Raw genomic sequence first — 25,056 nt, 5'->3', positions numbered from 1 at the left:
CTGCAATCATCCTCTCCCATTCCCTCCTGATACAAGAGAGGAGCTGCTCTGCCTCCTAAGACCAGCCCTGTCGTTTGTGTTTTGGATCGCAATTCTTGCCTTCTTATGAATCGTAATCCTTCTGGTTATCCCTTTTCTCTTTTATATCTTGAACTTCTCCCTTTCTATAGGATCCTTTCTAGTAAGATTAAAATGCGTTCAAGTCTCTCTCATCTTAAAACAAAAGCATCCTTTCTAACCCTACTTCCTATGTCTTTTGCCCTATTTCTCTCTTCTTTACAATCAAAGTTCAACCGCACACATTGCCTCCATTTCCTTTTGCTCGCCACTTCCTTTCTCCTCAACCTATTCCAATTCCTGGCCACATCACTCCACTGAAATAAATTTTGCTAAGGCCACCAATGACCTCCATGTCAGTAAATCCAATGGCATTTTCCAGTCTCCATTTTACTTGATTGACTATTTGGTAGCATTTGGCTTACCAGACACCATACTTTCCTAGTTTTCCTTCTACTTTTCTAACTGATCTAAGTCTCTTTCTTGATTCTTCCTCTACTTGCCCTTTAAATGGTAAAGTTCCTCAAAGCTCAGTCTTGTTCTTCACTTTATACTATTTCCTTATGCTCTCTCCTTAAAGACTCATCTCTGCCTATGTTTTCAACTACTGTCTATATTGACTCCCAAATTTATCTCAAACCCCAGTTCTTTCTAAACTTTAGACCTCTTATATTCAACTGTCTACCTGATATTTCCACTTAGTTGTCTGCTAGCTCCAAACCTTGTCCCTCCAGGTGAAATAAACATCCAGATCCACATGCCAGAAATTTGGGTGTCATCCTTGACAGATACCCTCAACCTCTGAATCTAATGCACTGGTCAGTTCTTTCTATCTCCACTGGCACCACCCTAAATTCGAGCCACCATTATCTCTCACTTGAACCACTGCAGTAACCTCTTAAATGGTCTCCACGAATCCACTCTTGCCACCATTATAACATTTCCACACAGCTGCCAGACTGTCTTAAAAATGTAAATTATCCTGTTACCACCCCTGCTTCTAATCATTTTTAACATGGTCCATAAAGACTTTATCAGGCCTCTGCTTCCCATCTAGCCTCATACTGGAATACTCTTTCCTTGCTCTCTACATTCTAGCCATGCTGCTGTTCTTTGAGTTCTTCAAATGTACTATACTCCTTCCTAACTCAGGACCTATGAAGCACTTGTTATATGCCAGGCACTGTTCTAAGTGCTTTACACATATTAACTCATTTAACGTTCACAAAAACCCTACGAAGCAGGTACTCCTAATTATTCCTCTTTACAGATGAGGAAACTGAGGCACAGAGAACTTGCCCAAGGTACTGAGCTAATGACTTATAGAGCCAGAATTTGAACTCAGGCAGTCTGGCTACAGTGTCAATGCTCTTAACCACTATACTTTGCTATACATGCTCTTTCTTTTTCCTGGAACCCTTTTTCTCTGTTCTATATAGTTAATTCCTACTCAATTCTTCAGATTTCAGCTCAAATGTTAATACCTCAGGGAAGCCTTCCCAGACCAGATACATAATAGAAGACTCTGTTTCATACTTTCATAGCACTGTATCTTTTCCTTTGTGGTGCCATTCCAGTTTATAATTACATATTGATGTGATTATGTGTTTAATATTTGTCTCTCCCACTAGGCAATAAGCTCCATGAAGATAGAAGCTGTGTCTGCTTTGCTCAACAATGTATTCCCAGCACAGTACCTGGCACATAATAGTGCTCCATAAATATTTATTGTTGGAATGAATGAATAAATGAATAAATGAATAGGAAGGAGAAGAGCTTTTTTGGCAAAAGGAATAAACATGAAAGGAAACAGAGGGACACAACTGAGTACGGTGTTTTATAACTCAAATGATACTGTGTACAGATAAATTACTCTTATGCTCTACAGTGATCCCTAGGAGTGAAGGAAATAAAGGAGAAGGGGAGGGAAGAAAAGAGATTAACTGAATAGTAATTGCTATCACTGAGGAGGAAGGCCAGGGAAGGAGTAAGCACTGGGCAGTTGGGAAACACTAGACTGAACCACCACCATCACCCCACCAGCCCACCAAGCTGGGATCAATCAACTGCCTGCCTACTCAGTTTCCTACCAGGGCTACTGAGCTGCTGTACAACCACTCATACTAAGACCACCACAAATTCATGTTCCTATTCAGCTACCTCTTCCATTCCTTTTAACAGTGATTTCAAGCTTTCTGTGATGTCCTCAATCCCCCTACTCTATGACCTGCCTGCCCACTCTTAGAAGATGACTTTACTTCCTACTTTATTGAGAAGATAAAGTCATCAGGCTGAAAACCTCTCAATTTTCCTTCTCTTCCTCCCTCTAAATATGTCTATATTCTTACTATCCTTACTTCTTTTCTTCTAATCTTGGGGGCAGGTATCCTCTCCACTGTTTAAAGCAAGGCAAAATCCTCCTTATTCATGCTCAGGATCTCAACTACGTAGAGATTGCTACTGTTCTCAGTTTCAGTGTCTCCCAACTGGTTCTTCCAGTTACTCAAGTCTCAACCATACATCCCTTGACCCTGGGTCCTTACATAGCTCATGCCTTCTCTTACTTTCCTTTCTTGAAAGAACAGGAATAGTTGACTCTACTTCCCCACCTACCATTCACTTACCCCACCGTAATCAGTCTTCTGCATTTATCATTCCATTGAAACTGATCTCACAAAGATAACCAATGACCTTCTTCTTGATAAAATCAATGAATACTTTTCAATCCTTATCTTACTGTACATTTCTTGTAAATTTATGCTTTTGACTGTCTTTCTTGATATTTTCTTTCCTTGGCTTCCATGACACCACTAGTTTTCTTCTACCTTTCAACTCCTTCTAAGTCTTTCTTGTCTTCTCTTCCTTCCCCATTCCTTAAATGTTGGTGTTTTCCTGAGTTCTGTCTTTGACTTTCTTCTCTTCTTGCCATTTGTTCATTCAGCAAATATCTGGTGAGTACCTTTAATGAGCTAGGTGCTCTTTGATCTCATACACCCATATCTTCAGATACCATCTAAATGCTGATGACTCCCAAATCTATATCTTCAGCTCAGACCTCTCTACTTTTTTTTTCAAGACTATGTTTTGAACATTTTTACTCAGATGTCCCCTGAGACCTTCAAATTCAAAACGCACAACACTGAATTCATCATTTCTATTTCCCTACCTGACCCTGTTTTTCCGCCTATATTCTTTGACTCAATGATTGGCCTTATCATTTACTCAGTTGTCTAAGCAAGAAAACTGGGAATCAACCTTGACTCTCCCAACTCTTCTTTTTCCACATCAAATCTGTTACCAAGTAAGCTACACATTCTGCTTCCTTCTTGTTTTTTTTTTTTTCTAATTTGTCCCCTTCTCTCCATCTCTATTGCTTCTGTCTTTAGTTCAGGCCATAGTTCTCATATGTATTATAACCACCTGATTGATTTTCCCACTTCTAGTCATGCCCAACTCTAATCCACTTTCTCTACACTTGCTAGAATGATCTCCCTAAAACACACACTCTGTCATGTCACCCTCTCACTTAAAATTCTTCAATAGCTCCTGACAGCTTTCAGGTTAAATTCCAAATTCTTTATACATATAAGAACCTTTAGGATCTGGCCCCCGCTTCTCTTGCTCATCTCTCACTGCTGACTTCTTCTTTATCAGTGAACTCTCTAATGCTACCCCCCAATTTTAAATGGACAACAAGCACGTTAACAGGAGTTACTTTAAGATGTCCCCAAACTAACATTATGCTTAACCATCATCTTTAAACTTGTGATAGAAGAGAAACAGGAAACAGAAGCTCTATCATTCCACTCACATACTTGTAATTTTTCCCATCAAATTTTAAGTCCTTTATACCTGTTGCTTCAGATGGTGAAGTTCAGCTGTCTGGGGATCAATATTAACAATAGGCTTGTTCTTGATTTTTCTTGCTCTGTCAGCATAGCGAAGGGTATTTAGTGTTTCCTCTAGATTGGAATCAGCAGGACTCACACAGGCTATCATAAGAGTATGACTATTACCTCCTAGAGAATCTGAAGAAGAACAGTAGAGTGGAATTGAAATCAAACAAGCAGGATGCAAGCAAAGCTGTCTATTTCGGTTGGTGACATCAAATAGAAAGCTACAAGAAAAAAACCTTAAATATCTGCAAATTTCCTATTTGCATTAACAGAAAAACCTAAGATTTCTGATATATAAAATGATATAACTCAGAATCCTGTTGCAATTGCCCCATTCTTGAGAGAGATTGTGATTTTGTCAGTTAATCAGGTTAAAACAGGGGCCTGGCCCAAATAAGTTAGGAGATATCAGGGGATTAAACATTCTTAGGATGCCCCCTCGAGGTGGATTTTTACTCTCCAGGGAATTCTGCTTATCAGCATTGATAATTAAAGCAACAGTAACCAAGTTCATTTTCAGGTGCAAAGTACTAAGTACAGTTCCACTTTAAAAATTTCTTGGCTCTCAACACCATATGTAAGGAGAGCTTTCCATGATCTTAGAAACCTACCTGTTAACAACTCTCCCATTTATCAATTAAGACAGCTGTGTATGTAATAGTCCAAATATCTGACATTTTACCTGTTCCATCTTCACTCTCACAGCACTATAATTCTGAACTATCTCTTATTTTTAGAGGCACTTTGGACTTACCTTGAAGCAATCGAGTCAACTTGGAATCTCTGTAGGGCACAAAGCCACCCTTTTTGTCATCTCCAAGAGCACTTATTACATTTCCCAAGCATAAGAGGCCCCGGTTAATGTTAATACCTAATAGTAGGAAACAAAATTGATCAATCTTAAGGAAATTTCTTAATCCTGTTCACTTTTCGGAGAGTGCCTCTCCAAGTTCAAAGGACAAAGGTCCAAATGTCTGATATGCACAATTAGGTCCATTGGCATTTTTTGTCCTTTTCCATGGAAACAAAGCCAACAGACAGATTACTGTCACCATGAGAACCATTGTACAGTTATTTACATCGATCAGCTATATGATCTTGGGCAAGTTCCTTTATAAAATGGGGCAAATCTACAGATGTAGATTTGTAGGATTGTGGTGGGGAATAAAATGAGACACTATGTATAAAACAGTTAAATGATGAATAAATGGTATAATTATTGTTTGCTCTACTCTTTTACTTATTCAGCCACACTTGGACTCCCTTATAACTTGAAACAATTATATCTACAAGATCCCAAACTCCAACATTCCTTGACTGCATCCTACTATACTTACATTTCTTCACGGATCCTGTTCTTCATTCTTACTCTGTCTACCAATTTACCGACACTTTCTAATACTCCTGGGCCTTAAACTACATATTATGAACCTTGTGGTCAATCATTTCAGCTATGCTTTTCCAAGCACTCATTGGCCCCATGACCTTCTGCCATTCCCACCATGTCAATTCCTAGCCCTAGGTTAAACCAACTACATGTTTTTTTTTTCCTGAAGGCTGCAATACTGAAGAAAGTCATATAACCAAATGGACAGAATCCATTATAAACATGCTATCTAGTCTAAGTACTTTATATATATTAACTTATTTAGTCCTTGCTACAATCCTATAAAGTAGATTATCCCTGTTTTGACAGATATGAAAGTTAAGGCACGAAAAGGTTAGGTAACTTGCCCAAGGCCACACAGCTAATAAGTGGCAGAGTCAGGATTCAAATACAGGCAGTCTGCCTCCAAAATCCATGGTCTTAATGGTCTTAATCTTTTATGCTCTACTGAAGTGGGCTAATTTGCTGAGAGATACAAGGTACTGTGGAAAGAGATACTTGGGGCAGAAAAGGGGGAGATTGGTAGAAAATTTATATTTTGGATTCTCAAATTTCCTCTCCAGAGTCATGCAACTACTGTGTCCCCCATTCTCAATCTTTCGGAGTCTATTTTATGGGATTTTCTTTATATACCCACCCATTAAATGTTGGTATTCTCTTGGGACTCTGTCTTGCTCTTTTCTTACTATATACACTCTCCCTAGGTGATCCTACCCATGTCTATAGTTCCACCAAATACCTGTATACTAATGACTCCCTAAATCTATATCTCCAAACTAAACATCTTTCCTGATAACCAAACCATTATTTCTGATACCTACTGATTACCACCAGTGGGCTAGTCCCACATGGCATTGCACAACATTGACCAAACCGGAATTCATCTTTCAGTGCAAACCTATTCCACCTCTAGAACTGTTCCTCTTTATCGTCTCAGCATCTCACCAGATACCCAAACCAACAGCAAACCTGAGTCATCCTGGACATTTGGGTTGTTTGTTTGTTTGTTTATAATGCAATTTTATTGAGATATATTCACACACCATATAAACCATCTGAAGTATATAATCAATGGCTCACAGTATCATCACATAGTTGTGCATACATCATTATGATCAATTTTATAACATTTTCATTATTCCAAAAAAGAAATAAAATTAAAAAAGAAACCCCCAAATATCCCATCCCCCTCACCCCCCCCCCCATTATTGACCCCTAGCATCATGGTACATTTGTTACTGTTGATGAAAGAATATTAAGATATTACTGTTAACTATAGTCCATAGTTTGCAATAGGTAAAATTTTCCCCATATACCCCTCTATTCTTAACTCCTTGTAATAGTGTCACACATTTGTTCTAGTTCACGAAAGAACTTTTTTATATTTGTACAGTTAATCACAGTCATTGTCCACCAAAAGATTCACTGCCAGGTCCTTTATTTGTTCAACATTTATTGACTACATATAATGGTCTAGGCACTGTGCTAGGTATTAGAGATACAAAAAGTAGTAAGTCCCAACCCCTATTCTCAAGGAGTTCATAATCTAAAGGAATGATAGACACAAAAACAAATAAATAATTGCAAATATAATATAAGAGGAAGAGACATGTATAATTAAAATGGGTTCTCATAGGAGGGAGTGGTAAACATTACCTGGGAAGGTAAAGAAAGGCTTCAGAAAAGAATTGAAGTTTGAGCTGAATCATGGAGGATGAGTAGGAGAATGTCAGAGGGAAGACGGAAGAGTAGGGAAGACTGTAAGGCATTCTAGACAGAGGAAATACCAAATGCCAGGTACATATTTGTGACAGAACATGATACATTTAGGAACTACAAGTAGTTCAATATGAGTACACTGCAAGTTACAAGATGAAGACTGACAAATGTGAGGCCAGAAGACAGTTAAGGACAAATCATAAAAGGCCTAACATATAATGCTCAAATATTTTCATTTATCCTGTAGGGCTGTGGTTTTCAAATTGTATTCCTCAGAACCTTGGAGATACTTAGGGAACCATGGGGATATTTTGGAGTTTCTGTAAACATAATTTGAATTTTGTTTTAAAGATTATTTTAACTATTTTAAAAACTACATTTAAACTACTCACTCAAGTGTACTGTATACCAAATTTTAACACACTGGAGTCTACCAACACATTTATCTTATTCTTCTGCCGTCTTTAGGAAAAAACCCTATCATTTGTGCGTATGTTTGAATATCTTGCAAATGTGTAATTTAAGGTTGTGGCTTTGCACTAGAATTTTTTCCCTATATACATACTCACTCATGGAAAATTATGCAAGTAAGCACACCACTATAGCACATGAATTTGTACCCAAACACCAGACAAAGCCCAGGGGTGGCTACTCAATTCATGTGCTCATCACTATATCATAGTTAATTATATAGTAACAAACGAATGTGCAACTCAACATGTTAAGATGATATGGTATTAAAGAACATTCAGTGCTTATTGTAAGCTTCGGGTACATCTTGTTAAACATTTATAGTTATTACATAGTATATATTATGATAGATACTGTTAGTGACTCAACTTGGATTTGAATAATTTCCTACCATCCCCCACTCATGCTCCTAGATCAGTTTGATAATTAAAGAGAATCTTGAGATTGTAATGTGGGCTATTAAAGAATGTTTATAATTTATGACTACGCATCAGTACAAATTGGGATTTTCCTGATAATGTGCCTACCAGAACAAATGAGACACTAAACCTCAAATAAGATTGTAATCATCATCCATAATCTCCAACATGTTATGTACTAAGGATGTTCACTAGAGCCTATTTTGTAATAGCAAAAGTATGAACGCAATTTAAATATTTGTCAATAGAATGGTATAATAATACAATGGCATATGCACACAATATAGCAATATGAAAAAGAACATGGTAAACCTTATATACTGATATGGAACAATCTCAAATATATATTAGGTGGAAAAAATAAGGGGTATGTATTAGGACAGTGAATGTAATATGCTTCCATTTGTATAAAAAGAGAGAATATTTAGAAATGTGAACTAGGGATTTGGAGAAAGAGGAAAAATTACTTTTCATTGTATTGCAATTTTTAAAAACTTTTTATTTTGAAATAATTATAGATTCACAGGAAGTTGCAAAAACAATGTACAGGGAGGTCCCATGCACCCTCCACCCAGCCTCACTCATCGATACATCTTGCATAACTATAGTACTGTATCAAAACCAAAAAACTGACATTGGCACAATCCACAGAGCTTATTCAGATTTCATCAGTTTTAGATGCACTTGAATCTGTGGGTGGGTCCACGCAATTTTATCATACATATAACTTCCACGTGTCCACCAACTCAAACAAGATACAAAACTGTTCTGTCACTCCAAGGCTCTCTCATAATATCTTTATAGGCACACCTACCCCCTTACTCTCCAATTCCTAACCCATGACAACCACCAATCTGTTCTGCAGTATAATTTTGTTAGAGAATGTTAAATGTACAACACAAACGGTGAACCCTAATGTAAACTATGGACTATAGCTAATAGTATAAATATAATATTGTTTTATCAATTGTAACAAAGGTACAACAAAAACAAAATAAAAACAAAAGCCCCCCAAAATATGTTATATAAATGGCATCATACAGTATGTAATCTTTTGAGCTTGGCTTATTTCACTCAGCCTAATTCCCTTGAGATCCATCCAAGTATCAATAGTTCATTCCTTTTTTACTGCTGAGCTGCATTCCATGGTGTTGATATACCACAGTATATTTAACCATTCACCTGCTGAAGGACTTCTGGGTGGTTTCCAGTTTGGCGCTATTACGAATAAAGCTTTTATGAACATTCATGTACAGGTATTTATTTGTGTGAACATAGGTTTTCATTTGTCTGGGCTAAATGTACAAGAGCACAATTGTTGGGTCATATGGTAAGTGTACGCTTAATCTTATAAGAAATTGTCCAACTATTTTCTAGATGGCTGTATCATTTTACATTCCCACCAGCAATGTCTGAGCAGTCCAGTTTCTCCTCATCCTTTCCAGCATTTGATATTGTCACTCTTTTATATTTTAACTATTCTGATATGTATGTATTGCTATCTCATTGTAGTTTTAATTTGCATTTCCCTAATGACTAATGATGTTGAACATCTTTTTATGGGCTTCTTGCCATCCATATGCCCTCTTCTGTGAAAAATCGGTTCATGTCTTTTGCCCATTTTCTAATTGGATTATTTTATTCCTATTGAGTTTTGAGAGTTCTTTATATATTCTGGATACAAGTCCTTTGTTGGATGTATTGTGTGGAAAATTTTTCCATATGTAAGCACCACATTTTCAATTTAGAAAGCCTACTTAAAGAAAAAAAGTATGATCATCAAAAGAGCTATACTATTCTTATTGTTTGAAGATTGACTTACTCAAAGCTATAAATCTGAATTTATAAAATAAGTTTACATGAATTTAAAATGTTTTTTTTTAACTTTTTTTTAAACTCATTTCAAATGTTGGAATTTGTTATAAGATTTCATTTTAAAAAGTTCTACTTCAAAAAGAAGGCAGTTACAAACATCTGATATAGAGGATGGGGAAAACTGAAAGGTTTTAGAGAGGGATAAACAAGATCAAATTTGGATTTTAGAAACACTACTTTGGTAGTAGTTTGGAAGGTAGATTTGGGAGTAAAAACCTGGTATTTAAGAATCCATTTGAGAAGTGATTTTAACAGTTCTGATGAACTAAGAACTGGAGATGTGGAAAAGGAATGAAGGATCCAGAAATGAGAGCTATTTAAGATATAAAAATGAACATGATCAAGTGACCTTTTCAGTGTGATAGTTGAGAAAGAAGGAGAATGAATACAACATGTGCTAATATTTCAGGAATAAGATATTCATTCATCCAGCCAGCCAGCAGTTATTGAACACATTGGATACCAGACACAGTGCTGAGCACAGGTAACAAGAAAATAAGAACCGGCCTCTGCCTTCAAGGAGCTCAAAGTCTGATGGGGGAGACAAAGAAATAATTACAATGAAAAGTAAGGATGCTATGAGACTTGGTGGGGTGGTGATTGACTGGGAAGGGAGGCAATCTTTTATATCTTGATAAAGCTTTGGGTTACACAGGCATAGGCATTTATTAAAATCCAGCTAATATATACTTAAAATTTGTGCTATTCATTGTACATTTTGCATTTTAAAAACCTGAAAAATGCAAGGTGAAGTATTTAGGAGGAAGTCTACCAATGTACACAACTTACTTTGAAATGTATAAAAGAGAATATGGATTGATTTGATAGATGGATAGATATGTGATAAAGCAAATACAGTAAAATGTTAATGGTAGAATCCAGATTTTAAGTATAGGGGTGTTCCTGTAAAATCTTTCAACTTTACTTTATCTTTGAAAATTTTCATAATAAAATGTTGGGGAAAAAATGTTAAGGGAGAACCAATTGATGGAAAGACTTTGACCCAGAGTAGAGGCTTCATAGGTGAATTGTGAATTGAAATATCAGTGGGAGTTGCCAATCAGACTAAAAGGGGGAAAGAACTCAGGCATTCAATGAGGACCTATGACGAGTCAGGCACTGTGCCAGGCCTAGGTATTCAAAGATGAGTAAGATACAGTTCTTTACTTTGATCAGCTTGCCGTCTACTGGGGGAGGCAGACAAGTAAGCATGTGACTGTAATACAGGGTTAGGTAGTGGTAGTGACTACTACCAAAGTAATGTTTCTAAATTAGCATAGGAGAGAGGTAAGCAGTAGAGCAGAAATACCTAATCCACAGTGGGGGGGTAGGGGGACTGAAGGTGGTCAAAGAAAGTTTCTTCAAGGGGATTAACTCTGTCCTGAGTATTGAAGGACAAAATAGTTAGCCAAATGAAGACAGAGGGAAGGCGCTTTCAGGCAGAGGGAGGAGAATGTACAAAGACACATAAGACAAAAGAGAACTTGGCACACTTAGTATGAAGCAGATTGCAAGGAAGGCGTGAGGAGAGGTGATGCTACCAGGTAGGCAGGGCTAGAGCATAAAGGCCATGCTTAACAGCATAGTGAGGAGCTACAGAAGAGCTCTAAGCAGGGAAGTGACACACAGTTTAGCAAGATCACCCTGGTGCTGGTTGGCAGATGGCTTGAAAGGGTGCCTGACTGAAGATAGAGAAACCAGTTGGAAAGAAGTTTTCTATAATTTAAGAAATGATGAGGGCCTGAACTAAGAGTGTGGCAATAAGATTAGAGAAAAGAGAGTGACTTGAGAGATGAGAAGGTAGGACTCACAGGATTTGGTGACTGATGGGATTGGGAGAAGGAGCCAGAGTGAGGGAAAGGTATAGAATGATGCCCTAGTCTGGCCTGGGTTACTCCATTGATGCTGGTTTTATTTACTGCAGCTGATGGAAGGACAGGTTTAGCAGAGGCAGGGAGGAATGAGGGATTCAATTTTAGATAGGTGGAACTAGAGATACCTGTGTAGACATGTGGAACTGGAAATGCCTGTGGGACATCTACAAGTTGCCTAGAGGCAACTACATTTATAGGCTCAAATGTAGATGGGAGGTATGGGCTGGAGATAGAGGCTTAGGATTGGCAGAATTTAGATAGGAGTTATAAGTATCTAAGTGGGTAAGATCACTTAGGGTGGGGTGAAAAGTGGCAGGGTGATGGATATGAACAGCGGGAAAAGAAAAAGCTATGCTTCAGGTAGGGAGGGTATAAGAAGAAAAGTCTGAGAAAGAGTCCTCAGAAAACTAAGAAGAAAACCAGGAGAGGACAGTGTCACAGAGCCAAGGGAGGAAAAAGATTGTCCGAAAAAAGGGGCAGGATGTCCGACACTGCACAGTCACTAAGTAAGAGGAGGGAGTAATCATGGTAATGCTTTCACACTTTCCAATATCCCCTGACTCTTCCAACCTTGTCAGCAATTATGCAAATTCCTGCCTGCACTCTCTTAGTTCTGTGCCTTCGTTATCTTTTCCCAAGGCTAACTTCCTGGGAAGTTATGCCCAGAGGGACAAACATTATGGAACAGCTTTGTCAGCAATTATGCGCAAGAGTTCTCTTGGCTCCCTGCCTTCTTTGTCCATTCCCACTATAAAACCCTGCCTTCTCTTCTGGTCAGTGTGGACCATCATAGCAAGGAATTGCTGTCTCTCCTCCCACCTTCCAGCGGACAAGGACCCCATGTAAGTCACCAATAAACACGCTATCTTACTCGCCAAGCTGGACTTGTTTTGAGTCATTCTTTGGTCTGTCATACCCCTCACAGTTTGGTGGAAGGCTGTCTTATTTCCCAGCCCCTCATCTTCTTCAGAACAGAAGGCTAAAAAGAGCCTAACGGATTCAGTTTTTTCAGGCCATTGGGTGACCTCCACAGGACAGTTGCAATGGGATGGGGATGAAGGGGTAGGAAAAAAGTAAAGGGAGAGGCAGAAAGAAGAGAGTAATAGCAAGAGGAGCATGAAGGTTTTTACCTTATTTTTAAAATGAGAAAAACACATTAGCACACTTCTATGCTGAGCAGGAAAAGCCAGTAGAGGGAGAGGTTGAAAATTCAGGAAGAAAAGAGGATGGAACCAGGTTCCTGAGGTAGCAGAAAAACAAGCAAACCAACAGTGGGTAACATACAAGTACAAAGGTACAGAGATCGAAAGCTCAGTACTGTTCGGAAAATGGTGAGTAGATTGCTGTGGCTGGAGCTCTAGAGTTTGTGGCAGCAAGGTAGGAGATGAAGCTGGAAATATAGAGGAGCCAGAAAATGTCAATGTAGTTTCCTGGTACTAAAGGATTTCAGAGAAGACAAACTCATTCGAAGAAGGAATGATGACAAAAGGCAACCTAGAAAGAACAAGATAAAAAAAGAGAAAAAAAATAAAAGGCAACATAGAGAACCCAAGATGTAAGTTGGGCCTTGAAAGATGGCTATGTTGTAAATAGGTTTGACTAGGGGAGAGGGAGTTGCATTCTGGGAGAAAAGTGATGGCTGTGATGAAAGTGCATAGAGGCCAGAATTAGCTGGGCATCTTGTGGAGGCCATGAAACTGGAGTAGCGTGCACCTAGGGAAGTTGTGAAAGACGGCTGAGGAGGAAGGCTGGGAGCAGGGTACAAAGGGTCTGGAAGGCCTGGCTATGGTTTATAGACTTCATCCTGTAAGCAGTGATGAGCCACCTAAAAGTTTCTAATCAGGGGAGGTGCCATGTACAAAGTAGTATTTTAAGGAAATTAACCTAGCTATGGTATTTAGAATAGAATGCCTCTCAGAGCCAAAGCACCAGGAGGCTACTGTCCAGATATGCAGGGTAAAGGTGTGGACTTTGTAGAGGCATAAGGAACAGACTGGAAGTTAGTGCACTGCCATGATATTACTGAGGAAGAACTAACAGCAGGTAATGGGTACTCATTCCTAATCAAGAAGACCTATGCTGGGTGCAATAATTAGCCTAACAGAACAGGAAGAACAAAAAACAGAACAGATTGAAAAGGAAAAATTTGAGTTAGGAAACGAACTAAGAGAGTGAGGACTTACAAACCAAGAGAAGAGTTATAAAAATGATGTGTTCATCAAATGTCCATGTCACAGAGAGGTCAGGTAAAATGGGCACTGAAAAAAAATTAATTTTGGTAATTAAGAGACCACTAGCGATATTTACATAGTGATTTTAGCAAGGTAGGTAAAGACAAATTACTGAGCATTAGAGTGATCAAGTTACTGGATACAGTATCAACATTAAAAAATAAAATTTTATTTCTGTATACCAAAAGCAAAGTTAGAAAATAAAATTTTAAAAGATTCTATTTATGCTGGTTACATGGGTTTGTTCAGTTTGTGAAAAGTCAGCAAGCTTATAAATACACATATGTGTACTTTACTGGTTTGTACATTAAACTTCAATAAAAAGTTAAAAAAATAGCACTTACAATCTCATTGAAATACAACTTATCTAAGAACAGAACAAAAGACATACAAGATTTCTATGGGGAAAATTATAAAGAAACATTAAAGAAGTCCTAAATAAATGGAATGATATACTATGTACATAGATTTGGACTTAATAGAATAGAGTTCTCAGATACAGACCAAGGCATATTTAGGCACTTAATATTTTATGACAGAAGGTGGCACTGGGGGAAAGGAAGGACTTTTCAATAAATAGCACCAGGACAACTGAGTATTTCCATGGAAAAACAAGATTGGACCCCTATATCACACCATGTACAAAAGAACAATTCTAGGTAAATTAGAAACTTAAATGTGAAAGGCAAAATTGTAAAGTTATTAGAAGCTATTATGAAAGAATATCTTCAAGACCTTAGGGTACTGAAGGATTTCTTAAACAAGACCCTAAATGATGTAATAATAAATGAAAAGAGAATGAAAAGAGAATGAAAAGACAAGCCAGAGATGAGGAAGAAGATATTTGTAAAACATACAGGGGAGCAGATATTTTCAATAAATATAACTGACCAATGACAAGAATCCACAGTACATAAAGAACTACTTTTTAAAATCAATAGGAAAAAGATAGACACCCAATAGAAAAATGGGCAAAAGACTTCAATAGACATTTCATAGAAAAGAAAATATACATGGTCAATAAACCTATGAAAAGGTGATCAACCCCATTTAGCCTTCAAGGAAATGAAAATTAAAACCACGATAAGTTACCACTACACACCCAATTGACTGGTAATAATTTAAAAATTCTGACAACACAATGTTAGGGGATGTGGAGCAACAAGGATTCTCTATGGTACAAACGCTTAGGAAGACAGTTTGGAGTACACATATCTTATGACCCAGCAATTCTAATATACCCTGGAAAATTCTCACGCATATACATGAGGATATGTGAACAAGAATGTTCATATGAGCACTGTTAACAATAGTCAAAAACTGGAAACAACTGAAACATCCATCAGCAGTAGAAAGAATGAGGAAATTGAGGTACAGTCATTTATACCTATAGTTTACAGAAATGAAAATAAATGAACAACAGCTACATGAAACACAGATGAATCTCTCAAAAATAATGTTGAGTGGAAGATGCAAGACACAAAAGAATATATGCATGTTGAATGCACAACTATATGATGAAACTGTGAACAGTTGTACGCTTCGGATGATGGTATGGTATGTGAATATATTTCAATAAAATTACATTAAAAAAAGAATATATGCAGTATGATCCAGTCTTATAAAGTTAAAAATAGACAAAACTAAATCATGCTGTCTAGAGATATATTCATAGATGGCACGACTATCAAAAGCAAAAGTCAGGAGAGTGGTTACCTCTAGGGGACTGTGATCTGAAAGGAATACACACAGGGCTTCTAAGAGTGCTAAAAATGTTTTTTCAACCAGAGTGGTAGTTACATAGGTGTTAACTTTATAGTTATTTATTAAACTATATACATGAACTATGCAATTTTCTGTATGTATAATATAGGTGACCAAAAAAGTTTAACTAAGAATGAATCAAACATGCATGGAGGTATTATGTGTTCAAAAAGCATGATATATACAACCTACTCTCAAATGTTTAGAAAATTGATTGATAGATAGATAGGCAGAGAGACAGAAGGATAGACAGAAAGAATGATATAGCAAATATGGCAAAACATTAAAATTGGTGGATCTGTGTATCAGGGTATGTTGGAGTTCTCTGTATGGGTTTTGTATTATTTTTGCAACTATGCTATAAATTTGAAATTACTTCAAAATAAAAAGTTTAAGGAAAAAAAACAGAGTAAATCAGATATGTTGCTAAGCAGCGTAAATAAACTTTTTTGAGGTGTTAGACTGTAAACGGAAGGAAATAGTAGTAGTTATAGGAAGATTCAGGATTGAAAGAATTTGTATACTTATGTTCACCAAAATACACATTCAAGAATGTTCATAGCAGCACTATTTGTAAAAGCCCCAACTGGAACTTACCCAAATGCTCATTAACAGTAGAAAGGATAAATAAATTGTGATGTATTCACCAATGTAATACTATTAGTAATGAAAATGAATGAACTACAACCATATGCAATAAAATGGATGAATCTCACAAGCATAAGCTTGAGTTAAGATTGCCTGATTTAGCAAAAGTTCAGGACACCCAGTCAAATTTGAATTTCAGATAAGCAATGAATAATTTTTTTTAAATTCAGTTTTACTGAGATATATTCACACACCATACAATCATCCATGGTGTACAATCAACTGTTCACAGTACCATCATATAGTTGGGCATTCATCACACCAATTTATTTTTGAACATTTTCCTTCCACCAGAAAGAATCAGAATAAGAATAAAAAATAAAAGTAAAAAGGAACACCCTAATCATCCCCCCCATCCCACCCCATTTTTCTACTCATCCATCCATACACTGGATAAAGGGAGTGTGATCCACAAGGTTTTCACAATCACACTGTCACCCCTTGTAAGCTACACTGTTATACAACTGTCTTCACGGGTCAAGGCTATTGGGTTGGAGTTTGGTAGTTTCAGGTATTTACTTATAGCTATTCCAATACCTTAAAACCTAAAAAGTGTTATCCATATAGTGCATAAGAATGTCCACCAGAGTGACCTCCCTGCTCCACTTGAAATCTCTCAGCCACTGAAGCTTTATTTCGTTTCAATGAATACTTTTTAATATAAGTATGTCCCATGCAAAATGATTTGTTCTTTATCTGAAATTCAAATTTAACTGGGCAACCTGTATTTTATCTGGCAACCCTATGTTGACTGAAAAACAATAAATAGAACATATTGCATAATTCCATTTATATAAAGTTTTAATAAAAAGGCAAAACTAATCTATGATAGGTCTGGATAGTGGTTACTTTTTGGGGGAAGATAGTGACTGGAAGAGGGCACAAGTGGCTCTTCTGGGATGCTTGTAATGTTTTGTTTCTTAATCTGGGTTCCAGTTACATGGATATAATTCACTTTGTGAACATTCATCAAGCTATATAATTATGAATTGGGCACTTTTCTGTATGTATATTCTTATACTTCAATTGAATAATCTATCTGTTATCTATCTGTAATCTATCTGGCAGTGACCTGAATATGTTTTATATTCAAATCACAACAAACAAAATATGAATAAACTTAACAAGAAATATGCAGGACCCACATTGACTGAAGGAAGAGAAATATCTTAAATAGACAATTCAAACAGGAATATAAATGTCTATAAAGATAAAAATATATTCAACTTCATTAATAACTACAGAAATGAAAATGAAACGAGACACCATTTTTTACTTATCAAATTGGCAAAATTAGCAATAATACTTAATATTTAGAGAAGTTTAGAAAAATGGATAACCTTCTGCCTTTGTGGGAGTTTGGCAGTACGTATTTTAAAAACGAACATGAATTTTGGAAAGATGGTAGCTGGAACATATTGTGGATCTCCTCTACTCCTAAATCTGTTCCATCTACTATTCTTGACCTAAGTAAGTTCTAGGGCCAGCCAAGAGAGTGAGGTCACAAGCTCTGTCTGAGACCTGAGAGTAAGGGGTGACGCAGGGTTTTTCATCCTTGGAACAGATGAGAGCCCTGGTCCAGGGCCTGGGGTCTGGTGTAGTAGAGTCTAGTGCAAGGATGAGAATATGGTTCCTGGTGAAGGCTTGACCCAAAGGACTCTGTGAACTCCTGAGGGGAAAGTCAATATTGCCTATGTGAGTGTGTCAGGTTTTCCTGGATCTGCAAATGTTGAGAATAAACGTAAGAGTTGGGTTGGGTCCTCTCTTCCTTGAGACTAGGACAGCAGAAGGAAACAAGAGTACACAGAGGCCTCCTCTTGATGCTGCCCCAAGGGTCTGACAACCTGAATGACAATCTGCCTTTTGCTACACTGCTGGTTCACAGGCAGAAACCACTGTGTCTTTACTACTCACAGTACTGCTATGACTTAAGGTGCCCCAGCATTAGACTTGAGCCCCAATGAAAAAAGGAAAATAAAAATACACCTAAGGTGACACAGAAGCCAAAGAGAAGAATAAACAGTACACTTAGAACAGGCCTTTAATGAAATAGAGTTGCTAAAGGAAATAGACAACTGGTGCTTTGAAAAAAAATCACAAGGAAATTAAAGGACAGCACACACACACACAAAAACACTTTCTGGGACTAAAAACATTAAATACCATTTACCAAAACCAACAGCAATTATCATTCCAAATAATAAAACACTAAAACCATCCAATTTAAATAAAAAATTAGATTCCCCCAAGGAAGCAACTTTATAAGCCCATGGCACATCCTTCAATATCATTCTCCTTGCTTATAAACATAAAATGAGAGAATTAATTAATAGGGATGAATATTGGCAAAGAGATAATTTTATTTTTACCGATCTAATTTTATACCAAGAAAATGGAGGACTCTAGTTCTTGTTTGTTTGTTTTTTTAACTATTAGAACAGGGCTACACAGATGACTTTCACAAACATAATGTTGAACAAAAAAACAAAAAACCATTATGGAACCATTTATGTAAAGTTTTGTAACATGCCACTACATATTATTTAGAGATACAAGAATAAAGAATTTAATGGAAAAGATAAACACCAAATTTAGAATGATAGTTAAACTCCTCCCTCAGTCTGATGTAACCTGCCCTGATTCCTCACCACTTAATTGACACCGTTCTGGCAAAGACCACCAAAAACGTCAACTGACAAATCCAATGGTTGTATCCTGTGTAAACCACTTTGAAGCATTTGACATAGTTGATAATCCCTTCTTTTCTAGAAATTCTTACCTTGATTTTCTAGATACTACTATCCTCCTCTATCTCTTTAATCGGCTTCTTTACCTTTCACCCTTAAATATTAGTGCTCCTCATTAATATTTCGTGTTGACTCTCTCATTATCTAGTCTGTCTCCATACAACTCTCCCTGAACAATCACATCCATAAATTTCCAAACATCTCTCCCCAATCCAGATGTTGCTTCTAAGCTCTAGTCCTCAATTTCCCCTTTCCTCCTATACTTTTCTAATATGCACTGTTTTATGAGCTCATTTATATACCCCAAAAAGACATGTTGATCCAGTGACTGGTGTCTCTATTTAAAAAAAAAGAAAGAAGAGCTAGAAAGACAAAGGGGAGGACGCCATATAATGTCAGAAGAAGAGGTTGAAGTGCTGAAGCTGAAAGCCAAGCAGGAAGAGGCAAGGAAAGATTCTCCCCTACAGGTTTCAGACAGAGCCTGGTCCTACTTGCTGACACCTTGATGTGGGACTTCTGGCCTCCAGAACTGAGACAATAAATTTCTGTTGTCTTAAGCCATCAAGTTTTTGGTATTTTGCTAGGACAGTCCTAGGAAACTGAGACACATTCCAAATCTGACATGCCCAAAATCCCTATGCTGTCTGCTTCCTATATACATATTTTCTTGTTTTCTCACTAGCTTCCCTTTGGCTTTTGGTATCTCCCACTTGATCCAGGACTCAAACCTGATTTTGTCATAAACTCTTTCTTTGCCTCACAAATCAAATCTGACACTGTCTTGCTGTTTCTTGGGTATACCTTCTTCTCCCTTCTGATGGGTAATTCCACCCTCTGAGAATATTCTAGAGGGGCTAGCAACTGTCTTAGCCTCTACACAGGTGGAAAATGCCTCCTTATAACAGCAGGGGTCTTGGTTTTATAAATGCTGATTTGGTAGCTGAAGAAAAGTCATGTCTTCATTCAGCTGAGCCTATATATAAATATCTGTCAGCCCCTATATTCATTAACCACGACTCAGAGAAAGTAAAAACACAAAAGGGGATTAATAGTTAGTAAGAGGCTACTACATGCCAGGAATGGTGCTACATATTTTACATACATCATTTCATTTGATCCTCACAACAACTCTGTGGGGGTATACATTCAAATTCTATTTTTACACTTGTGGAAACCAAAGCTAAGACAGGCAGCCCAGAATGTGTATGTAAAAACCTTTAATGTAATTGAATAAATTCCTTTATGGGCCCCTAAAAGTCTTTGAAGATGCTGCAAGTAGGAAAGCCACAAAGCACCTGTGAATCTAACATTGATGAATCAAAAATTGTGAAAATCCATGAGCAACTGAAAACAGATCAATCAGACTAACAGAAGAAAAAAATATACAAAAGAGAACTGCTGTAAAAAGGCGGCACCAGCTCCAGGGGTATTGCATACTGGAAGGAAGTGGATACAGGAAAAGGAGGGAGCCCTGGGACAATATTCAAAGTAATTTTGGCTGTGGAACCAGAGTAGGAGTAAGGCATTGGGCTAGTAGCCAACAAGATGACAGGAATAAGTTCCAAAGATACACAAAAATACATAGGTTAAAATCCCCTGTTAAAAGAGAACATCAAATTGGGTAAGAAAATTCAGTAATTAAAACAAACCTAAGCTACAGTCTCCCTAAGATCTGGAACAAGGCAAGGATGTCCACTGTCACCACTGTTATTCAACATTGTACTGGAAGTTCTGGCCAAAGCAATTAGGCAAGAAAAAGAAATGAAAGGCATCCAAATTAGAAAGGAAGGAGGAAAACTTTCCCTATTTGCTGATGACATGGTCCTATATATAGAAAGTCCTGAAAAATCCACAACAAAGTGACTAGAGCTAATAAACAAATTCAGCAAAGCAGTGGGGTACAAGATCAATATGCAACCATCAGTGGTGTTTCTACACACTAGCAATGAACAATATGAAGAGGAAATCAAGAAAAAATACCATTTACAACAGCAATTTAAAGAATCAAATATCTAGGATTAAACTTAACCAAAGATGTAAAAGCCTTATACATGAAAAACTAAAAACAATGCTGAAAGAAATTAAAGGAGTAAATAAATGGAAGGACAGTCCATGTTCATAGACTGGAAGACTAAACATTGTTAAGATGTCAATTCTACCCAAAGCGATTTATAGATTCAATGCAATCCCAATCAAAATTCCAATACCTTCCTTTGCAGAAATGGAAAATCAATCATCAAATTCATATGGGAGGGTAAGGGGCCCTGAATAGGCAAAATCATCTTGAAAAAGAACAAAGTTGGAGGACTCACACTTCTGATTTTAAAACTTATTTTAAAGCTACAGTAATCAAAACAGCATGGTACTGGCACAAAGACAGACACATGAACCAATGGAATCAAATTGAGAGTTCAGAAATAAACTCTCACACCTATGGCCAACTGATCTTTGACAAGGGTACCAAGACTACCCAATGGGGACAGAATAGTGTCTTCAATAAATGATGCTGAGAGAACTGGATAGCCATATGCAAAAAAATAAAGGTGGACCCCCAGCTCACACCATATACAAAAATAAACTCAACATGGATCAAAGATCTAAATATAAGAAACAAAACAACAAAATTCCTAGAAGAAAATATGGGAAAACGTCTTTTAAAAAAACAGAATTACCATATGACCTGCTAGGTTTATACCCCAAAGGATTGAAAGCATGGACTTGAACAGATATTTGCACACCAATTTTCATAGAGGCATTATCTACAATTGACAAAAGATGGAAGCAATCCAAGTGTCCATCAATTGATGAATGGATAAATAAGATAGAATATTATTCATCTAAAAAAAGGAATGAAGTTCTAATAGATGCTACAACATGGATGAATCTTGAAGACACTGTACATGAAATAATCCAGACACTAAAGAAGAAATGTTGTTTGATTTCACTTACATGAAATACCTAGAATAAGGAAATTCAGAGACAGAAAGTAGAATTCGTTACCAGGGGCTGGAGGGACAGGAAGTTATGGCTTGATGAAAAGTTCTGGTAACGGATGGTGATGATAGTAGCACAATATTATGAATGTAATTAATATCACTGAATGGTACACATGGAAGAGGTTAAAATGGGAAGTTGTTGTATATGCGTTACCAAAATAAAAATTTTAAAAAATCACAATACAATGTGATGCCACTTCACACTTATTAAAATGGCTATAATCAGAAAGACAGATAATAACAAGTGTTGGTAAGAATCTGGAGAAATTGGAACCCTCAGGCATTGCTGGTGGGAATGTAAAATGGTGCAGCCAACTTTGGAAAACAGTCTAGCAGTTCTTCAAAAAGTTAGACATGCAGGTATCATATGACCCTGCACAGAAAACTTGTACATGAATGTTCATAGCTGCATTATTCATAATAGCTAAAAGTGGAAACAACTCAAATGTCTATCAACCAATGAATGGATAAATAAATGTGGTATATTGATATAATACAGTATTGTTTGGCAATAAAAAGGAACAAAATCCTGATACATGTTACAACATGGATGAACCTTGAAGACACTACACTATGTGAAAGAAGCCAGTCACAAAAGACATCACACATATTGCATGATTCCATTTATATGAAATATCCAGAATAGGGAACTCTATAGAGACAGAGAGTGGATTATTTGCTGTGAGAGGCTAGGGGCAGGGCGGTATGGAGAATAATGGGGAGTGACTGCTAATGAATTGGTATGAGGTTTCTTTTCAGTGTGATAAAAATGTTCTAAAATTTATTGTGATAGTTACATAATTTTGCAAATATACTAAAAACCACTGAATTGTATACTTTAAAAGGGTGAGTTTTATGGTATGTGAGGTATATCTCGTCTGAACAAAGCTGTTAAAAAAATCTCAGGAGTGTACACTTAAAAAAAGATAAAAGGGGTACTAGAACTGCTAAAATGATATTGAGAAAGTTAAATCTCAAAGTATAAAACACAGGACAGTAAAAAGGGCACTTTAAAATACACTCAGAACAAAAAGTTGAATGAGGAAGAAATACGTCTCTGAAAGGTGCCAGAAGTATAATAATGATAAATGCAAAGAGGTTAAACTCCTTAATTACTGATTTTTCTTCTGTCTTCCCAGTTCCCCAGAGGGAACTGAAGCTCAGGAAGAGTAAAGAGGTAGTAAGTGAGAACCAAACTACTTTCCTACAAGTTCAAATATTGCACTGAGAGTAATTTCAAATGAGACTGCTGAAGCTTTGTCAATCTTTGAGGAATCATGGATGATATTCCAGAAGACTGGGCAGATACAATTTCAATTTTCAAAAGAGGGGTAAAAGTTAATTCCATAAATTAAAGACCAGTGAGTTTGATATAAGTGCAGAATGGATTACTACAAGGATGGCTTGAAAGAATGTTAAAAATGGAAGAATAAGCAAGAAGCCAGCTTGAATTCACTCAGAAAGTCAATTTAGACTAATCCTTATTTCTTTTTCATACTGTTACTAAGCTGGTAGCTGTGTGAAATATGGTAGACATAGTACATCTGGACTTTAACAAGGCATTTGACAAAATCTTTCATGAGATCCTTAAGAACAAAATTGAGAAACATGAGCTCGATGTTAATTATTGTTAAATAAATGATAATTGCTTGAAGGACCATTCCCAAAGCATGCAGAAATGCAGATTACCAGATCACTATCATGCTAGATGAAGGTTTTTAATAGCATATGCCTTAGAGTTCTAGCATTAGGCATCATTAGATATGGAAACCATGCTGATAAGGTTTATAGGTGACAACATCTGGGAGGGACAGTGAATAGTGGAGATAGCAGAATCAGGATATAGATTTTAATTATAAGTAGTTGGATAAACCAAAACAAAACTAAAACTAAAACTTGCCTGGACCAGATCAGATCAAATCAAATCAGGGGCCATATCCAAATCTCATAACCTGAATTAGAGAACGAGTACAAGGGAAAGAAACAAATTTTCACTATTTCTGAAAATCAGCCTCAAACTTGAATTGTAGTTACTGTTAGAATGTGATCTGAAATAACCCAGTCAAGACACCAACAATACCAATACTAGACATCACGATACTGGAGGTTTTTTGGCCTTAATTATTCTCACCCTCTTTTAGACGATCTCCTTCAGTCTTGGTTTTCTTCTGCCTTTCTGATCCAGCAAGGTCTACAAGATGCAGCTTGGAGCGAAAGGTGCTATTTCTGCAATAACGACAGGAAGACATTAGTGAGAATGGTACGCAAGCTTAAGAGAAGCTGAGTATCAAAGCTGAATTGTTGGTTCTTGTTTTCTTTTGGGTAAGTCAGAATGGCTCGCTCCATTGGTTACTAAATGCTCACAGCACTGATGGTTGATAATTTGTCAATTCCATTAAAGAAGCAGCCTAATACTCAACTTTAGAACTAATATTAAAAACCTTAACTCTAAATGATAACTTACTTGTCAGTTTTCTTTCTTTGCTCTATGGAGATTGTAAAGATGGCATGAGATCGGGAAGACTGGGAGTTCATAGCTGTGGAGGCCACAGTCCTACAGTTGTTGCCCTGCTCCAAACAGGAAACAGTATCCAGGGCAACTAAAACAGTCTTCTCAGTGAGTCCCACAATCTAATTCAGAGAAAGAGAAAATTCTCTCATAATTCATACTTCAAATACTTGATCAGAAATATAGGGATTGGTGGCTTAAAAAAATAATGCCTCAATGTTCCAGTAGAATGTCAATAAATAGAGTCATGATAATGAGGACTTTTGAACTAGCAACTCTGTGAAGATCTCTGAAAACCAAGGTTTTCAATCTTCCCCAGGGACTTCAGAAATAAGGATGCCAGCTAATACTGGAGCTAGAAGAGATGTGTAGATTTTAGGGTGGCAATGGATAGGAGACTTCCAGGGAGGCCCAAGTGAAGGAAAACTTTGGCCCCGGGGCCAGCAAGTGCAATACAAACAGC

General features: G+C 37.0%; 1 protein-coding gene across 1 annotated transcript in view; it reads right to left on the bottom strand.

The window, feature by feature from the left end:
• Positions 1-25,056, bottom strand: part of KIF4A (kinesin family member 4A) — a 146,476-nt gene that overhangs the window by 107,942 nt on the left and 13,478 nt on the right. The window contains exons 6-9 of the mRNA XM_037821548.1: positions 24,549-24,715; positions 24,216-24,310; positions 4,708-4,824; positions 3,910-4,085 (exon numbers count right to left, since the gene is read on the bottom strand). Of these exons, the coding sequence (XP_037677476.1) occupies positions 3,910-4,085; positions 4,708-4,824; positions 24,216-24,310; positions 24,549-24,715 (555 nt within the window). The remainder of the gene's footprint in view (positions 1-3,909; positions 4,086-4,707; positions 4,825-24,215; positions 24,311-24,548; positions 24,716-25,056) is intronic.

Source organism: Choloepus didactylus, chromosome X (assembly GCF_015220235.1).
Source record: "Choloepus didactylus isolate mChoDid1 chromosome X, mChoDid1.pri, whole genome shotgun sequence".
In the NCBI taxonomy this organism is placed as follows: Eukaryota; Metazoa; Chordata; class Mammalia; order Pilosa; family Megalonychidae; genus Choloepus; species Choloepus didactylus.
The sequence above is the reverse complement of the archived record's forward strand: the minus strand, read 5'-3'. Positions and strand labels throughout refer to the sequence as shown.